The 17,108-nt window shown below is 38.9% G+C and overlaps 1 protein-coding gene and 1 non-coding gene across 2 annotated transcripts; one reads left to right on the forward strand and one right to left on the reverse strand.

Annotated features, from left to right (window-relative positions):
* Positions 1-916: 916 nt before the first annotated feature.
* On the reverse strand, positions 917-1,022 carry LOC133813131 (small nucleolar RNA R71). Its single transcript, XR_009884173.1, has one exon. It is a non-coding gene; the product is annotated as a small nucleolar RNA R71 (small nucleolar RNA).
* Positions 1,023-6,560: 5,538 nt separating this feature from the next.
* LOC133808872 (uncharacterized) lies at positions 6,561-9,442 on the forward strand. Its single transcript, XM_062245899.1, has 2 exons — positions 6,561-7,102; positions 7,250-9,442. Exon 2 carries the CDS (start codon positions 7,307-7,309, stop codon positions 8,285-8,287), a length of 981 nt encoding a protein of 326 aa, XP_062101883.1. The 5' UTR covers positions 6,561-7,102; positions 7,250-7,306; the 3' UTR covers positions 8,288-9,442.
* Positions 9,443-17,108: the final 7,666 nt, after the last annotated feature.

A 17,108-nucleotide genomic window follows, 5' to 3' on the forward strand; every position in this document is an offset into this window, starting at 1 on the left:
ATCTCTCAATTTTCTTGTTCAGTTCAGTATTTAATTTCAGTATTTCCATTTTATTTTAATATTTTTCTTAGTCTATAAACAACCACTTGACTTTTAATTTTCTCCAATTGTTTAGTAATTGTTTTGCTTACTTTTTAATTTGCAATCCCTGTGGAGACGATTCTTGAATACTTACTACTTTATTACTTGTTTTGTGACTATGTACACTTGCACATTTTAATCAAATCAAATCTCACAACAAATTTTTGGCGCCGTTGTCGGGGATTTAAATTAGAAATTCTTGTAAAATTAATTACTTGCAATTTATTTATTTTTTCTTTGTTGAGCTGACTTTGTTTGCTTGCTCTTGTGTTTTCTCAAGTGATTTACTATATGAACGAGCAAGAAGACATTGAACTAGCTCCTATTGACCCCGAGATTGAAAGAACAATTAGAAGAAGACTAAGGGAACAACGGGCTCAAAATCGCCTTAATATGGCTGAAGAGGTTGAAGGAGTTGAGGGTGCTAATAATGTCACTAATACAATTGCTATGGCTGATGATAGAGAGAGAGCGATAAGGGAGTACGCTGCCCCCATGTTTAATGAGCTCAATCCGGGCATTGTTAGGCCTGAAATTCAAGCACCCCAATTTGAGTTAAAGCTCGTGATGTTCCAAATGTTGCAAACAGTGGGTCAATTTAGTGGGCTGCCTACTGAGGATCCTCACCTTCATCTTCGTTCATTTTTGGAGGTGAGTGACTCCTTCAAGCTACAAGGAGTGACTGATGAGGCCCTAAGGTTGAAATTGTTCCCTTTCTCTTTGAGGGATCGAGCTAGAGCATGGCTCAACACTCTTCCTCCCGACTCGGTGACTACATGGAATGAGTTGGCTGAAAAATTCTTGATGAAGTACTTTCCCCCTACCAAAAATGCCAAGTTTCGCAATGAAATCATGTCATTTCAGCAACTCGAAGATGAATCATTCTGTGAAGCTTGGGAGAGATTCAAGGAATTATTGAGAAAGTGCCCACACCACGGGATCCCACATTGTATACAAGTGGAGACTTTCTACAATGGGCTCAATTCTTCCACTCGTATGGTGTTAGACGCTTCAGCCAATGGGGCTATTCTCTCTAAGTCCTATAACGAAGCCTATGAGATTTTGGAGAGGATAGCTAGCAACAATTATCAATGGTCCAATGTTAGAGCCTCAACAAGTCGAAAAATGGCTGGTTTACTTGAAGTTGATGCATTGACAGCTTTGACAGCTCAAGTTTCTTCAATGACTAACCTTCTCAAGAACATGAGTTTGGGGGGAATGGTACAGCCAGCTGCTATGGGCCAAGTGGCAGATGTTTCTTGTGTTTATTGTGGAGATGGGCACACATTTGACAGCTGTCCATCAAATCCTGCATCAGTTTGTTACTTGGGGAATCAAAATGTGAGCCGTAACAACCCATATTCGAACTCTTACAATCCGGGTTGGAGGAACCATCCGAACTTCTCATGGGGGGGTCAAGGAGCTAGTTCAAGCGGAGCACCAATGCAAAACAAGCCTACATACCCACCGGGGTTTTCTCAACAACAACAAAGAGCTCAACCACCTCCTCCTCAAGTGTCTCAATCAAGCTCTTTGGAGAGTTTAATGAAGGAATATATGGCCAAGAACAATGCTGTAATTCAGAGTCAAGCGGCATCCTTGAGGAATCTAGAAACTCAGCTGGGGCAGCTTGCTAATGAGCTAAGGAATAGACCACAAGGCACTTTGCCTAGTGATACAGAAAATCCAAGAAAAGATGGCAAGGAGCATTGCAAGGCGGTTACCTTGAGAAGTGGCAAAAATGTGGAACTTACTAAGGATAATTGTGCCAGAAACAGCGAGCCCACTTCAATCCAAAATAGTGGGGACAAAGGAGACAAAGCTGTGAAATTAAAAGAATTAAATGCTGATCCTGAAGCAATTGCTGCAGCAATTCCTCCGCAAAATGCTACAGGAGAGCCTACAAGCAAGCCACCTCCACCATTTCCTCAACGCTTTCAAAGGCAGCAACAAGATAGTCAATTCCGGAGATTTTTAGATGTTTTGAAACAACTTCACATCAATATACCATTAGTGGAAGCTTTGGAGCAAATGCCCAACTATGTGAAGTTTTTGAAAGATATTTTAACTAAAAAGAGGAGGCTTGGTGAATTTGAAACAGTGGCGTTGACTGAAGGCTGTAGTGCTATATTGAAGAGTAAAATTCCTCCTAAATTGAAGGATCCGGGCAGCTTCACAATTCCTTGTTCTATTGGTGGTAGAGACGTTGGTAGAGCACTTTGTGACTTGGGGGCTAGTATCAATTTGATGCCCATGTCGATTTTCAAGAAGTTGGGGATTGGAGAAGCAAGACCAACCACAGTGACTTTGCAATTAGCGGATCGTTCTATGGCGCACCCAGAAGGAAAAATTGAAGGTGTACTTGTGCAAGTTGACAAATTCATCTTTCCAGCTGATTTCATCATCCTTGATTATGAAGCGGATATAGATGTTCCAATTAACTTGGGTAGGCCATTTCTAGCTACCGGGAGGACCTTGATTGATGTACAAAAAGGGGAGCTTACCATGAGGGTGAATGACCAACAAGTGACTTTCAACGTGTTCAATGCTATGAAGTTTCCGGATGAGGTTGAGGAATGTAATAGGCTAAGTGTAATTGAGTCTATTGTTGCTGAAAAATTCCACAAGGAAGCTTGTAAAGATGGAGTGGGGGTGAGGTCACTTGAAGAGCTTGAAAGCTTAAGTGAAGAGGAAGAAAGCCAAGTTACATGGGTGGAGTCAAAGCAGCCCTTTGCAAAAATTAGGAGGCCTTTTGAGTCATTGAACTTGTCGGAAGGGAATTTTAAGCCTCCTAAACCTTCTATTCAAGAGCCACCAAAATTAGATTTGAAGCCTTTGCCTAATCACTTGAAGTATGCCTATTTGAGAGATGATGAGACCTTGCCTGTGATCATTTCAGCCATGTTAGGGGCTGAAAAAGAGAGTTTGTTGCTGGTTGTTTTGAAGAAATACACAAGGGCCATTGGTTGGACTATGGCGGATATCAAGGGGATAAGTCCTTCATTTTGTATGCATAAAATTCTATTGGAAGATTGCTGTAATAATTCCGTTGAGCAGCAGCGAAGGCTTAATCCTATCATGAAGGAAGTGGTTAGAAAAGAGATAATTAAGTGGCTGGATTATGGCATTGTTTACCCAATTTCAGACAGTTCTTGGGTCAGCCCAATTCAGTGTGTTCCTAAAAAAGGTGGAGTCACGGTGGTGGCTAATGAAAACAATGAGTTGATTCCCACAAGACAAGTAACGGGCTGGCGTGTTTGTATGGACTATCGGAAGTTGAATAAGGCTACTCGCAAAGACCACTTCCCGCTGCCATTTATTGACCAAATGCTTGATCGGTTGGCAGGAAAGGAGTTTTATTGTTTCCTTGATGGTTATTCAGGCTATAATCAAATTTCCATCGCGCCGGAAGACCAAGAGAAGACTACCTTTACTTGTCCTTATGGCACCTTTGCCTTTAGGAGGATGCCTTTTGGGTTGTGCAACGCCCCCGCCACTTTCCAACGTTGTATGATGGCAATATTCTCAGATATGGTGGAAAAGTCTCTTGAAGTCTTCATGGATGATTTTTCAGTATTTGGGGAGTCTTTTGACACTTGTTTGGCTAACTTGGAGCAAGTCTTGGCTAGATGTGAAGAAACACACTTGGTACTCAATTGGGAAAAATGTCATTTCATGGTTCAAGAAGGCATTGTGTTGGGCCATAGAATTTCTAACAAGGGCATAGAAGTGGATAGAGCAAAGCTGGAAGTTATAGAAAAATTGCCACCACCTACTACCGTCAAGGGGATTAGAAGCTTTTTGGGGCATGCGGGCTTCTATAGGAGGTTTATAAAAGATTTTTCAAAGATTTCTAAGCCCCTTTGTTCTTTACTTGAGCAAAATCGAGCATTTGAGTTCACCAAGGAGTGTCAAGAAGCATTTGTGACTTTAAAAAAGGCTCTTATCACCGCACCCATCATTGTAGCTCCGGATTGGTCTCTCCCCTTTGAATTGATGTGTGATGCTAGTGACTTTGCTGTGGGGGCTGAACTTGGGCAGCGAAAAGAGAAGGCTTTTCATTCCATTTATTATGCAAGCAAGACATTAGCCGATGCCCAATTGAACTATACTACCACCGAGAAAGAGCTTTTGGCGGTGGTGTTTGCTTTTGACAAGTTTAGAGCTTATCTTGTGGGGACTAAAGTGGTCGTTTATATAGACCATTCAGCAATCAAGTATCTAATTGCCAAAAAGGATGCTTCGATGGGTGTTGCTTCTTCAAGAATTTGACTTGGAAATTCGGGATAGAAAAGGAACGGAGAACCAAGTGGCTGACCACTTATCTAGACTTGAAGCTGGAAGTGAAAAGCAAAATGAAGGGCCTATTAAAGAGACATTCCCCGATGAGCAATTGTTGGTTGTGAACCAAACCACTATTCCATGGTACGCTGATTTTGTCAACTATTTGGTGAGTGGTTTGCAGCCTCCTGATTTGAATAGGCAGCAACTCAAGAAGTTCTTTCATGATGTGAGATTCTATTATTGGGATGAGCCCTATTTGTACAAACAATGTTCAGATCGAATCATGAGGCGTTGTGTGCCTGAGGAGGAAGTTTCTAGCATCCTAGAGCATTGTCATTCAGCTCCTTATGGTGGACATTTTGGGGGGCAGCGGACAGCCGCTAAGGTTTTTCAATCGGGGTACTATTGGCCTTCTATCTTCAAGGATGCTCATGAATTTGCTAAGAGATGTGATCGCTGCCAGCGTGTTGGAAATATTTCAGCAAGGAATGAAATGCCCTTGAATAGCATCCTTGAAGTGGAATTGTTTGATGTTTGGGGAATCGACTTCATGGGCCCATTTCCACAGTCATTTGGAAATTTGTATATCTTGGTAGCGGTAGATTACGTCTCTAAGTGGGTTGAGGCAGTGGCAAGTCCTACCAATGATTCCAAGGTGGTCATGAAGTTCCAACATATGCATGTGTTCACGCGCTTTGGCACTCCAAGGGCTCTTATAAGCGATGAAGGCACCCATTTTGTTAACAAGATTTTGGCAGCTTTGTTAGCCAAATACAGTGTGAAGCACAAGATTGCCACAGCCTACCACCCCCAAACCAATGGCCAAGCGGAAATATCCAATAGGGAGATCAAGGGAATCCTAGAGAAAGTGGTGAATCCTAGTAGAAAGGATTGGTCTCAGCGATTGGATGATGCTCTTTGGGCCTATAGAACGGCTTTCAAAACCCCTTTGGGAATGTCACCGTATCGTTTGGTTTTTGGAAAAACTTGCCATTTGCCCGTTGAGTTGGAGCATAAGGCATATTGGGCCACTAAGAGACTGAATATGGACCTCCAAGCTGCTGGAGAAGCTCGAAAGTTACAGTTAAATGAGCTGGAAGAGCTGAGGTTGTTCTCCTATGAAAATGCCAAGTTGTACAAGGAGAAAACTAAGAGGTGGCATGATCAGAAAATTCAAGCTCGGGTGTTTGAGAAGGGGCAGAAAGTATTGCTTTTCAACTCGCGCTTGAAGTTATTTCCTGGCAAGTTAAAGTCCCGCTGGTCTGGCCCATTCACAGTGGTGCGAGTTTACTCCTTTGGAGCAGTTGAGGTTCGCGAAGATCAATCCAGAAGAGAGTTTAAAGTGAATGGGCAGCGGCTGAAACATTATTTGGGAGGTGAGGTCAACCGCGAGAAGACCTCCATCACTTTGGAGGATCCTTAAAGCTGAGGTTGATTTGGGTTGTCAAGTGATTCAGGCACTAATTTAAAGACAACCCAACAAGAAGCAAGTGTAAACTGATATTGTATATATATAAAAAAAAAAAAAAAAGAGACAAAAAGAAGAGGAAAACAGAAAGAAAAGAGAGAAAGAAAAAGAAAAAAAATATATATTTATATATATGAGTGTTTTTAATTATAGTTATTTTTATTTTTATATTAATTTCACATTTTTTTTAATTTTAATCCCATTTTATTGTGGTGTTTTGGAGCAGTTTTATGTTTATTTTGATGTTTCAGGTATTAAGACAGCAAGAAACAGGGTGTTTTGGAAGTAATTCTGGAGTCTGATGGTTTTGCGAGAGTTTTGCTTCAGCAAAATGGCCGCAAAGATTTCCGAAAAAAAAAGGGGAGTTACGTCAAATTTGGGTTGCTGAAGCAAATCCTGGGCAAACTGTTAGCAATCTGGGCAGAGAAAATTCTTAGGTCGTGGTTTCATTTAGGGGCACATACACATATATCATATTATATATATAAAAAAAAAATTATATATATATATATGTATAAACAAATAACTATACAAAATCTACATATATGTATATAGCTTTAGTAAACTTTTTTTTTATTATATTTATAAACTATATATTTGTATCAGTATAACATATATCTTATAAACTATATATATGTATATATTTCAATTATTTAATTTATACTATTTATATATATATAAATATATATGTGCATATACCCTTATACTCTGTATCATCCTCCCCACATTCAGCCGCCCTTCCCTCAGCCAGAAACCGCCCAGCCCCTCCCGAACCTCCCTAGCCATCCTCGCCTCCGAGCCAGCCACCGACCCAGGCGGCATTCCACCTAGCTCCGCCCCACACCGCCTCACCACTCCGAAACCCCCTCGCCTTCTCCATCTCACCCAACCACTCCGAAACCCCATCGCCTTCTCCATCTCGCCCCACCACAACACACTCTCGTCGTACCCAAACTCACGCACCACCACGACCCCGGCCAGGCGAGCCCTTGCCCTTTGCACGCCTCAGCCAAGCAGCACCCAGCCTCTCCGCCTCTCCACCTCACGAAGACCCTAGGCCATTCACCCAGTCCAGGCGCAAGGCCCCGAACCAGTCCCCGTGAGCCCCTGCCTTTGCCTCTTCGTGCGCCGCATCCGAGCCCAAGCCCCACCAACACACTCGGACTACCAGGCGCGGCTCTGCTCAGCCACGGCACTCTCGGCCCAGTCCACTTCGGTGCATCACAGTCCGAGCATTCCCACGGTCATCTGAGACTCTAAACATATGGGGTATTAATTTCCTTGTCCCCGTATAAAGCAAAATATATATATACATATATATATATGCTACTGGGCATTTGAGCACTGATAATCTTTGATCTGGTGAGCAAATCTGTTGGAAACTCTGCTGTAATTTCTGTGGTAATTTCTGTTCAGGTGCTCCATTTGTGTATGATAAGCTTGTGAATTAGGTGCTGTCTTTTTGTGCCCATCATGACCATCAAAACACGAGCACAGAGAAAAAAGACCAACACTATCCCACCACCAACCTCTAGCCCACAAACAACCAAAACACCCAAGAAAGCATCCAAAAACACCACTGTCCCACCAAAGACCCCACAAATCTCCACTGCCCCACTCCTACTGCCTCCCCCAACAGCCAGAAATGCTCCTACCACCACATCAAAACGACCCCGACACAAATCCAAAAGAGCAGCCCCACAAGCATCAACTGTGCCCCCACCAAAGCAGCAAAAGATTGCCACTGCTGCCACCACAGCTGCCCCACCTCATAAAACCAAGCAACCAGCTACCCCTTCACACCCTGCCCGAAAAGTTACTTCAGCTCAAGCCAAGGCCAGATTTGAGTCTATAAAGACCAAGAAATTATTTCCAGAGAGAGGATTTTTGCCAACTACTAGGGAGGTGCCTGCCTTTCTCACTACTGTCATTGAGCAACACCAGTGGGAACTTTTCTGCCAGAAACCAGAGTATGCCATTATTCCAGTGGTCAAGGAATTTTATGCCAACCTTGCCTTCGCTGAAAATTCTGAAGTGTTGGTTCGCGGCAAGGTGGTCTCTTTTGCGGGTGAGGCTATTAATGCCCTCTTTGGGTTAGCCAACGTTGACAGCTCAACTTATAATGAAATGATCTTGGCACCTACCCCAGCTGATTTTGACAAGGCGCTGCAGTGCGTCGCAGCCCCTGGAACTCAATGGTGCATCTCTTCTGGCGGTGTGCGTACTCTCTTGCACACCTCCATTTTGCCTAAAGCTGCAGTGTGGCTTAGCTTTCTGAAGTGTCGATTACTGCCCACCACACATGACACTACGGTGTCCACAGAGAGGGTGTTCTTGTTGTATTGTATACTGGCTGGGCTGGGTGTCAATGTTGGCCAGATCATCTCTAGGCAGCTTGCTAGCTGTGCTAGAAAGAAGAAAGGGAAGTTGTTCTTTCCCTCACTCATCACATAGCTATGCATTAGAGCTGGGGTATCTGTTGCTTCCACCGAGGATATCCTTTTCGAGCGCCGGGATATTGATTTCTCTCTGATTGGCCAGACTCGTGCACCTGCCTCAGCCTCTGGGCCTTCCGCCGTGCCTCCCCCAGTTCCGCTCACTGACATCATTGCCCGGCAGCAGGAGATTCTTGGTCGGTTGGTGTCTATGGAAGCTCAACAGCATGCTTACTGGAAGTATGCTAAGCAGCGGGATGCAGCCCTCATCAAATCCCTCTAGCGCAACTTCAACAAACCAACAGCTCCATTCCCAGTCTTTCCCAACTCCATCCTGGAGGCGTGGACCGCGCCAGCTGTGCCTGATGGCCCTAGTCCTTCGGCTGCTGATTCCGAGGACTAGGAGGAGGGAGATTCTTTAACCCACTTTTGATTTGTAATTATTATTATTATTGTTTTGTAATTAATTCTGTTCTTGAACTCTCTGGTGGTCTACTCTTATTATCTACTATGTTGCTTCTATGTGTGTGTTTTGTTGCTTGTTCTGTTCCTGTCTTGTTATTTAGTTAATCTTGTAGCGATACTCTTTGCTTTTGTTCATATGTAACTAGGGGGCTCCATGACAATTTCTTTACTCAATCTAAGTTGCCGCTTAATGTTTTTCTTTCTTGAGTTTTCAACTAAATTCTTTGGATGTAAATGTTGCTAGCCATTGATTGATGCAATTGTTTCTCCTTTTAGTTGGTGCATAGTTGGATTAAACAATTTTGAGACCCTAGAACGAGCTAGTTTCTTGTGAGAGCTTAAGTTTCTAGAATTACTTAGCGATTTTCCTTGAGGCGAAATCCTAGACAATACCACACCGATGACATGATTTAGGCCATCTTTGGACTGTTTGAGCCTTTGCAGCCTACCTTGTATGCATTTTTATCCCTAGTCACCCCATTGAGCTTAAGTGTCATTTTTCTTTCTTAGCCACTCATTAGCCTAGCTTTACATATATATATTCACATCTTTTCACCACACCCTTTTAGCACCTTGATCTTTATAGGATTTATTTGTTGTGCATTTTGGGGGTTGTGATGAGTTGAGTGTGAGCAAGAAACTTGGGTGAGCGTTTTCCTTTTCTTATTTTGCTTGTTTTCACCATTAGGGACAATGTTGATTTTAAGTTTGGGGGGGGGGGGGGGGGGGAGAGTGTGTTCTCAATCTTCTTGTAATCTTGCCATTTAGTTGTTTATTTTTATAAAATATATATATAGAAAAAAAAAAGAGAAATTAAGAAGTACACTCCCTTGCATCAAAGCTACTAAAAAAAAAAATCAGAAATCAAAGGAAAAGAAAAGAAAAAAAAAAGTGTATGTATGTTTGTAAATAAGTTTGAGGGTGTACTTTTCTAATAAAGGAAAAGTTGTTTGAGTTATTGTCTTTGTATGTTAGTAATAAAGACTAGTGGCAAGATTTATATTGTGTTGTGGGGTTTTCTTTGGGGAAATTAATGTGTGCATTTATGCATTTAGGTCCTAGAAAGAATGAGGTGTTTAGGGTGATTTGAGCCAAAAATGTATCTCTCTTATCCTACCTTTACCCTAGCCTATCATTACAAGCTTGATAAAGTCCTATTGATCTTTGGTGTGGTGTTTGTCTACATTAGTGGAGAGGGAATTACTAAGTAACGTATGGAGACATTATTTAAGCTTGAGGACCAAGGGCTAGCTTGATTTTTAGTGATTGAAATTGTTTAGGAAAAGCTATGCATGCATTAAAGGGTGAAACACTTGGTTCATATTTTTGGCAGCAACATTCATACTTGAAGAATTTGGTTTAAAACTTGTGAAAGATTAAAATTCAGCTTCTCTTTTTCAAAATAAAATTTCCCGAGAGCCTTCCCCTTGTTACCATTGACATAGCAAAGTTTGTTCATTGTTGTAGTGTTTTGTCTTTGTATTTTCTTGTCTTTTGTGTTTAGTTTGTATCTTTTGTGTCTCTTGTTAGTTGTATTGTGTTGTTAGGGCCATCACTCGAGGACGAGTAATGTTGTAAGTTTGGGGGTGTGATAACTCTTGAATAAAGAGTTATTTCATGTGCTTTTGAACTTATATTTGTGAAAAAAATCATGAGTGATGTTAGTTTATTTTTAGTTTTTGTAGCTAACTTGGATGCTTTCATTATCTTAATTAAGTGTAATTATATTTTTTAGTTTTTAATAGCTATTGGGTTAAAGATAATGATTTCATGGCTAAATATTTGCACAAGGGAATGAGTGAGCTTAAGAGTCTATTGTGATGAAATTATTGTGTTGATGGCTGAATATTCAGGATTGCTGCAGCAAAACTGAAGCATTGTGATCAGCTACATTTTGGAGCATGGAACACGTGGCAGTCAAGAGTCAAGCTTACATTTCAGCTGATGTGGCAGTGGCAGAAGGAAATATCAGCATAATGGAGAAAAGGACAAAAGAGAAGGAAGACTTGATGTTTTGGGAGGAAAAGAGGGGCATTATGGTACTTTTGGAGGAGAAGAAGATAACCTAATATACCAAAATAATGCTCCAGCCGTAATATAGAAGCAGCAGCCATTTTTGGCAAAGAAAACCAGGGAGAATATCAGAGAAAACACCAGGAAGAAATAGAAGAGAGGTTCAAGGAAGAAGGAGGCCAACCCAAGAAACTCAAGCATCATTTGGATTTGTTTTTCTCCTCTTTCTAAACTCTATTGTATTAATTTCTGAGTTGGATTTTAATTGAATATTATGGGCTGCTTTGATTATGAATTAATGTATATGAAATCAGCCACGAACTAATTTCTTGGTGGCTTGAATTGTTGATGAACCCTATGTTATAATCTATCCATTTCTTGCACTTTATTTTAGTAAAATCTCCCTTGATCATTCAAGTGTGCTTAAATTGATTTCTTGTTGTTGTTTGGCCAGCAATGACAAGTTATTTTAATTATATTTAATGCTGGAAAGGTTGAATGTAATAAGAAAAGCTTGAATGACACAAGTCATAATCTAGGTTAGGTTATGTTAGTAATTAATATAGGGATATGTTAATTACCTTGTGTAACATATGATGAGTGAACTGTGATTGCATTCTTAAATCTGATTTTGCATATGAATATGTTTAATTAGGTAGAAGAATTAAGGTCATAAGATTTGGGAAAGTTTTATGCGTGTTAAATGAACTTTTTGTTATCCTGGGAGTTTTGCTAGAATATTGCTGCAGCAACACGTTCGCAATTTGTTCAGGACGAATAATATAGGGGAATTCAACAATTCAAGTCCATTTTGCAATTCATAAATATCTCTCAATTTTCTTGTTCAGTTCAGTATTTAATTTCAGTATTTCCATTTTATTTTAATATTTTTCTTAGTCTATAAACAACCACTTGACTTTTAATTTTCTCCAATTGTTTAGTAATTGTTTTGCTTACTTTTTAATTTGCAATCCCTGTGGAGACGATTCTTGAATACTTACTACTTTATTACTTGTTTTGTGACTGTGTACACTTGCACATTTTAATCAAATCAAATCTCACAGTTGCAGTAGCAGTTGCCGTAGCTGCACCAGTAGTAGTAGTAGTAGTTGCAGTAATGGCAGTTGTGGCAGTAGCTGCCGTAGCAGTTGCAGCAGTAGAAGTAGTAGGAGACGCAATATTAGTAGCTGCAGTAGCAGCAGCAGCAGCATCAGTAGTAGTAGTAGAAGTGGGAGTATCAGTAGCAGTAGTAGTAGCCGCAGCAGTAGGAGTAGAAGTAGAAGTAGCAGTAGCAGTATCAGTAGAAGTAGCAGCAGTAGTACCAGTAGTTGTAGTAATTGCTGTCATTGCAGTCGTCGTGGCAGTAGTAGTAGCAGTAGTAGCAGCAACAGCGACAGTAGCAGTAGCAGTTGCAGGATTGCAGTAGTTCCAGCAGTAGCAGTAGTAGCAGCAGCAGTAGATGCAGTTGTAGCAGTAGTAGCAGTAGTGGCAGGAGTAGTTGTAGTAGTTACAATAGTTGCAGTAGTGGCAGTAGTTGCAGTAATGGCAGTAGTTGCAGTAGTTGTAGAAGTAGCAGTAGAAGTAGTAGTAGCAGTAGTAGTAGTAGTAGTAGTAGTAGTAGTAGTAGTAGTAGTAGTAGTAGTAGTAGTAGTAGTAGTAGTAGTAGTAGAAGTAGCAGTAGCAGTAGCAGTAGCAGTTGCAGTTGCAGTAGTTGCAGTAGCAGCAATAGTTGTAGTAGGTGCAGTCGTTGCAGTCGTCGTGGCAGTAGTAGTAGATCTAGTAGCAGCAACATCGGCAGTAGTAGTAGTAGTAGTAGTAGTAGCAGCAGCAGTAGCAGTAGCAGTAGCAGTGGCAGTAGCATTAGTAGTAGTAGTAGTAGTAGTAGAAGTAGAAGTAGAAGTAGCAGTAGCAGTAGCAGCAGTAGTAGCAGTAGTTATAGTAGTTGCAGTCGTTGTAGTTATTGTAGTCGTTGCAGTCGTCGTGGCAGTAGTAGTAGCAATAGTAGGACTAGCAGCAGCAGTAGCAGTAGTAGTAGTAGCAATAGTAGCAGTAGTTGCAGTCGTGGTAATAGTAGTAGTAGTAGTAGTAGTAGTAGTAGTAGTAGTAGTAGTAGTAGTAGTAGTAGTAGTAGTAGTAGTAGTAGTAGTAGTAGTAGCAGCATGAGTAGTTGCAGTAGTTGAAGTAGTGGCAGTAGTTGCAGTAGTAGCAGTAGCAGTAGTAGCAATTGCAGTAGTAGTAGTCGTAGTAGCAGTAGCTGTAGTAGCAATAGTCGCAGTAGCAGTAGCTATAGTAGTAGTAGTAGCAGTAGCAGTAGCAGTAGCAGTAGCAGTAGAAGTAGCAGGAGTAGTAGTAGTTGCAGTAGTTTCAGTCGTTGTAGTCGTGGCAGTAGTCATAGTCGTGGCAGTAGCTGCTGTAGTAGTAGTTGTAGCAGTAGGTTCAGTCGATGAAGTAGTAGTAGTAGTAGTAGTAGTAGTAGTAGTAGTAGTAGTTGCAGTAACATGAGTAGTTGCAGTAGTGGCAGTAGTTGAAGTAGTGGCAATAGTAGCAGCAGCAGCAGTAGTAGCAGCAGCAGCAGTAGTAGTAGTAGTAGTAGTAGTAGTAGAAGTAGTAGTAGTAGCAGTAGCAGTAGCAGTAGTAGCAGTAGCAGTAGAAGTAGCAGTAGCAGTAATAGTAGCAGTAGTAGCAGTAGTTGCAGTAGTTTCAGTCGTTCTAGTCGTGGCAGTAGTCGTGGCAGTAGTAGTAGCAGTAGTAGCAGTAGTGGTAGTAGCAGTAGCAGTAGTAGTAGCAGTAGTCGTAGCAATAGCAGTAGCAGTAGCAGTAGCAGCAGTAGTAACAATAATAGCAGTAGTTTTAGTAGTTGCAGTAGTTGCAATCGTTGCAGTTGTTGCAGTCGTTGCAGTCGTCGTGGCAGTAGTAGTAGCAGCAGCAGCGGCAGTAGCAGTAGCACTGGCAGTAGCAGTAGCAGTTGCAGGAGTTGCAGTAGTTGCAGCAGCAGTAGCAGTAGCAGCAACAGTAGGAGCTGGTGCAGTAGAAAGGTAAAATGGTAATTCTTCCATTCTAATTTATGAACTAATTAATTAGAAGGTTGAACTATTGTAAGATGGTTATATCAATGGACGACTTAAGATAAGATTTATGTAAAAGTATATCTATAACATAAAGAGTGCAATTATGAATTTATAGTGGAGAAATATCAGAATTAATAAATTAACTATTATAATTAAAGAGTTTTATTATTTAGTTTCAATTTATTGGAGCTTAATGTTATAGGTCCATGGTCCCCGAAATGGCTCAAACAAATACTGACAAATGTAAATACAAATATGGACAAAAATGACTTATTTGATAAGTAAAATATTTTTTCTATGCACTAAACATAATTATTCTATAATTATGTGTAATTAATTAATTGAGAATTAATTAAGTATTTGATTTAACAAAAATATAATTAATTTTAAATTAATTTATTTTTGGGAATTTTAGTATTTAAATAATAATAAAAATTGGAAAAAATTACATGCTTTCCCTGGCATGTGGTACACGTGTAGCACAGTGCACAGTCACTGTGCTACACGCATAAGAAGCTCTTGGTAGTTTCTTGATTCTACAATTTTAGTTATTTAAATATTAAATAAATAATGAGATATTGTAATATGATTAAAATATTATTATTTAAACATAATCTGATAACTAATTAGTTATTTTCAAATTTTTTAAAATTACTAATATTTTATTTTTAATATATTGGATATATTAAATATAGGATATCATTTTTTCAAAACGATACTTTTCAGGGATAGAAAAGATACCGTGAAATCTCTCTGAGAGAAAGAGAACAGTGATACAAGCATAGGTCACTGTTCTTTACAAACTTAGGTCCAAACTTTATCAGATCTCATGTGTTGAACATCTGATAAATGGATTTTGCTTATTATTTTGTATAGCGAGTCCATACTCGTTCTTTGTGTGCTGAGAACATTTTGGAAGATCTTGGTGTGAGATCTCAAGGATTTTTGCCTTACAAAAAGATAGCAGCAAGGAAGAACTTGAGGTAATTTTCTATTCATATCTTTGGTTCAATATATATATATATGCATGTGAAGAAGTAGATCTAGAAATCTTGTGGGATTAAATTAACAATTTTGATTGTTGTTCTGCTGCGTATAATCTCTGATTTGATTTATAAAAACCAACAAATGGTACCAGAGCCATCTTCACATATATATATATATATTGAATCTGTGTGGGTTTAATTTTATGCATTTATTTATTTTTGATGAATGAATGGATGACTTAATATGATCGAATGCATATGAATGTTGAATCGTTAATTGTATGGTGTTTTGGGTTAGGATTTGTTTATGATTAGATCATTCTGTAAGCCATTATGGGGCATAGGATTTATGTAATTTTATTAGGTTTTTTACACCATAAAATTGTAATTCCGATTACACAAAAGTCAAAACGGAGCCCGAGATTCAGAATTCAGCCACCGTTCCTCCGAGGCCACCCTCCGAGCCGCTGCTGGGGATGTCGTACGGATGCCCGTACGGATATGTATGGTTCCGTACAAGTGGGCCCGGCAACAGCATTTGATGCCACGTGTCCCCGTCTTACTGGTCCAGAATTTTTTTTATTTTTTTGAAATTTTTCTGTTATTTTTTTTAATTTTAAAATGTTAAATATCCTATTTATTAGAAATTTGATATTTCAATAATGAGATAATTTTGTTATCCTAACAAAATTTTTTGAATATCTTATTTCAAAATTTAATTTTAAAAATAACAGATTTTAATTAAATATTTCAGTTTCTTGTTTTAATTAAAATAAAATAATGATTATTTAAAAGTTTTGTTTTAATTAATCAAGATAATTAGAAAATTGTTTTCTTATTATTATTCTCGACTAACAACGACACATATCTTATTGAAAGTAAAGTAAAGAAGCCTAATGGAGATCAAGGCGGTTTTATTTTATTTTTTTAATTTTATAAAGAGGTTGTAAAATTAGAAATACCAAAAAGCACCCGGTTCAACATTTATTGTTTATTTATTTATTTAAATAATTGTTTTCATGTGATTGATAACATGTTCATGCATTTTGTGCCATACATAAAAACCCACACAGTCATAATCATGCATCTCATTAGTACAAACATGATTATTAGGATTATCCTATATGTTTATATGATTTCTTTTGCGAAACCAATTGCATATAAATTACTTAATTTTATTTTTGAAAACTTGGTAAAATTTTACACCGGTTTTAAGTCTTTATGACTTAATTTCTTTAAACCAACTTTATTTTAAAATTGTTTTTTAGTAAAGTTTAGATGAACATAATTAGTAATTTAAAATTAGATATGGACCTAGAAACTCACTTTATTTCCAATTTTAATTATGTTCATAAAGTTTAAAGAATCTATAATTAATTTGGAATTAATTAGGTTAAAAATAGTTATTTCAAAATAGTGAATGGAAGAGGGTTGATAACTCAACATAACCCATGGTCTCCATTATTAATATAATACCGTGAGATATGAATAGCGCCTTGCGACGACTTTGTTTTCGTCCCCTTAAGGAAGGTGTTTAGACATATCAATAGCAATGTTATATTTCTTACAAAGATAGGAACTAATGATGTATTTTAGGTTTGACCGACCTTAAGGCGGCATGTCCTAAGTTAAGTCATGAACTCTGAAATAATGGGTTACACTCACAAAGTTATGATTAAGCTTTTGAAGTGGATAATCATAACTTGACCAAACTAAGCGGTACTTTAATGTTTAAAAGAGAAAATATAGAGTTATTTTAAGTTTTAAACAATAAAGATAAGAATGTTTTATAAATTCTCTAAGATTAATTTGACCGACCCTAAGGCGGCACTTTAATTGTCAGAAAGTTTTATCGTGGAAATTGAACTTTATTTTATGTGTTTTAATTGTGCTCATGCATCACGTTTAATTTCCAAAACATTGATATTTATTTATCTAAATATAATAATATTTGTATTTTTTTTATTTAGAATATGTCTATCTCTGGAAATCCCATCACTGCTTTAATCGCACAAGAAAAATTAACTGGTGATAACTTCATAAAATGGAAATCAAATATGAATCTGTTGTTGGTTAGCGAAAACCACAAGTTTCTCCTAAATGAGGAATGTCCTGAAGAACTTGGCGCCAATGCCCTGAAACATGTTCGGGACAAATTTGATGCATGGATTCAATCCAATAACAAAGCTAAGTGCTATATGCTTGTAAGCATGAGTGATGTCTTACAAACAAAGCATGAATCCATGGAAACTGCTTTTGAGATACTAGAATCTCTTAAGGAAATGTTTGGGCGCCCATCTCATCAAAG

The sequence above is a fragment of the Humulus lupulus genome, chromosome 1 (assembly GCF_963169125.1).
Source record: "Humulus lupulus chromosome 1, drHumLupu1.1, whole genome shotgun sequence".
Classification (NCBI taxonomy): Eukaryota; Viridiplantae; Streptophyta; class Magnoliopsida; order Rosales; family Cannabaceae; genus Humulus; species Humulus lupulus.

Coding starts and splice junctions, on each gene's coding strand:
- LOC133808872 (XM_062245899.1), top strand. CDS start 7,307: ATGACCATCAAAACACGAGCACAGAGAAAAAAGACCAACACTATCCCA.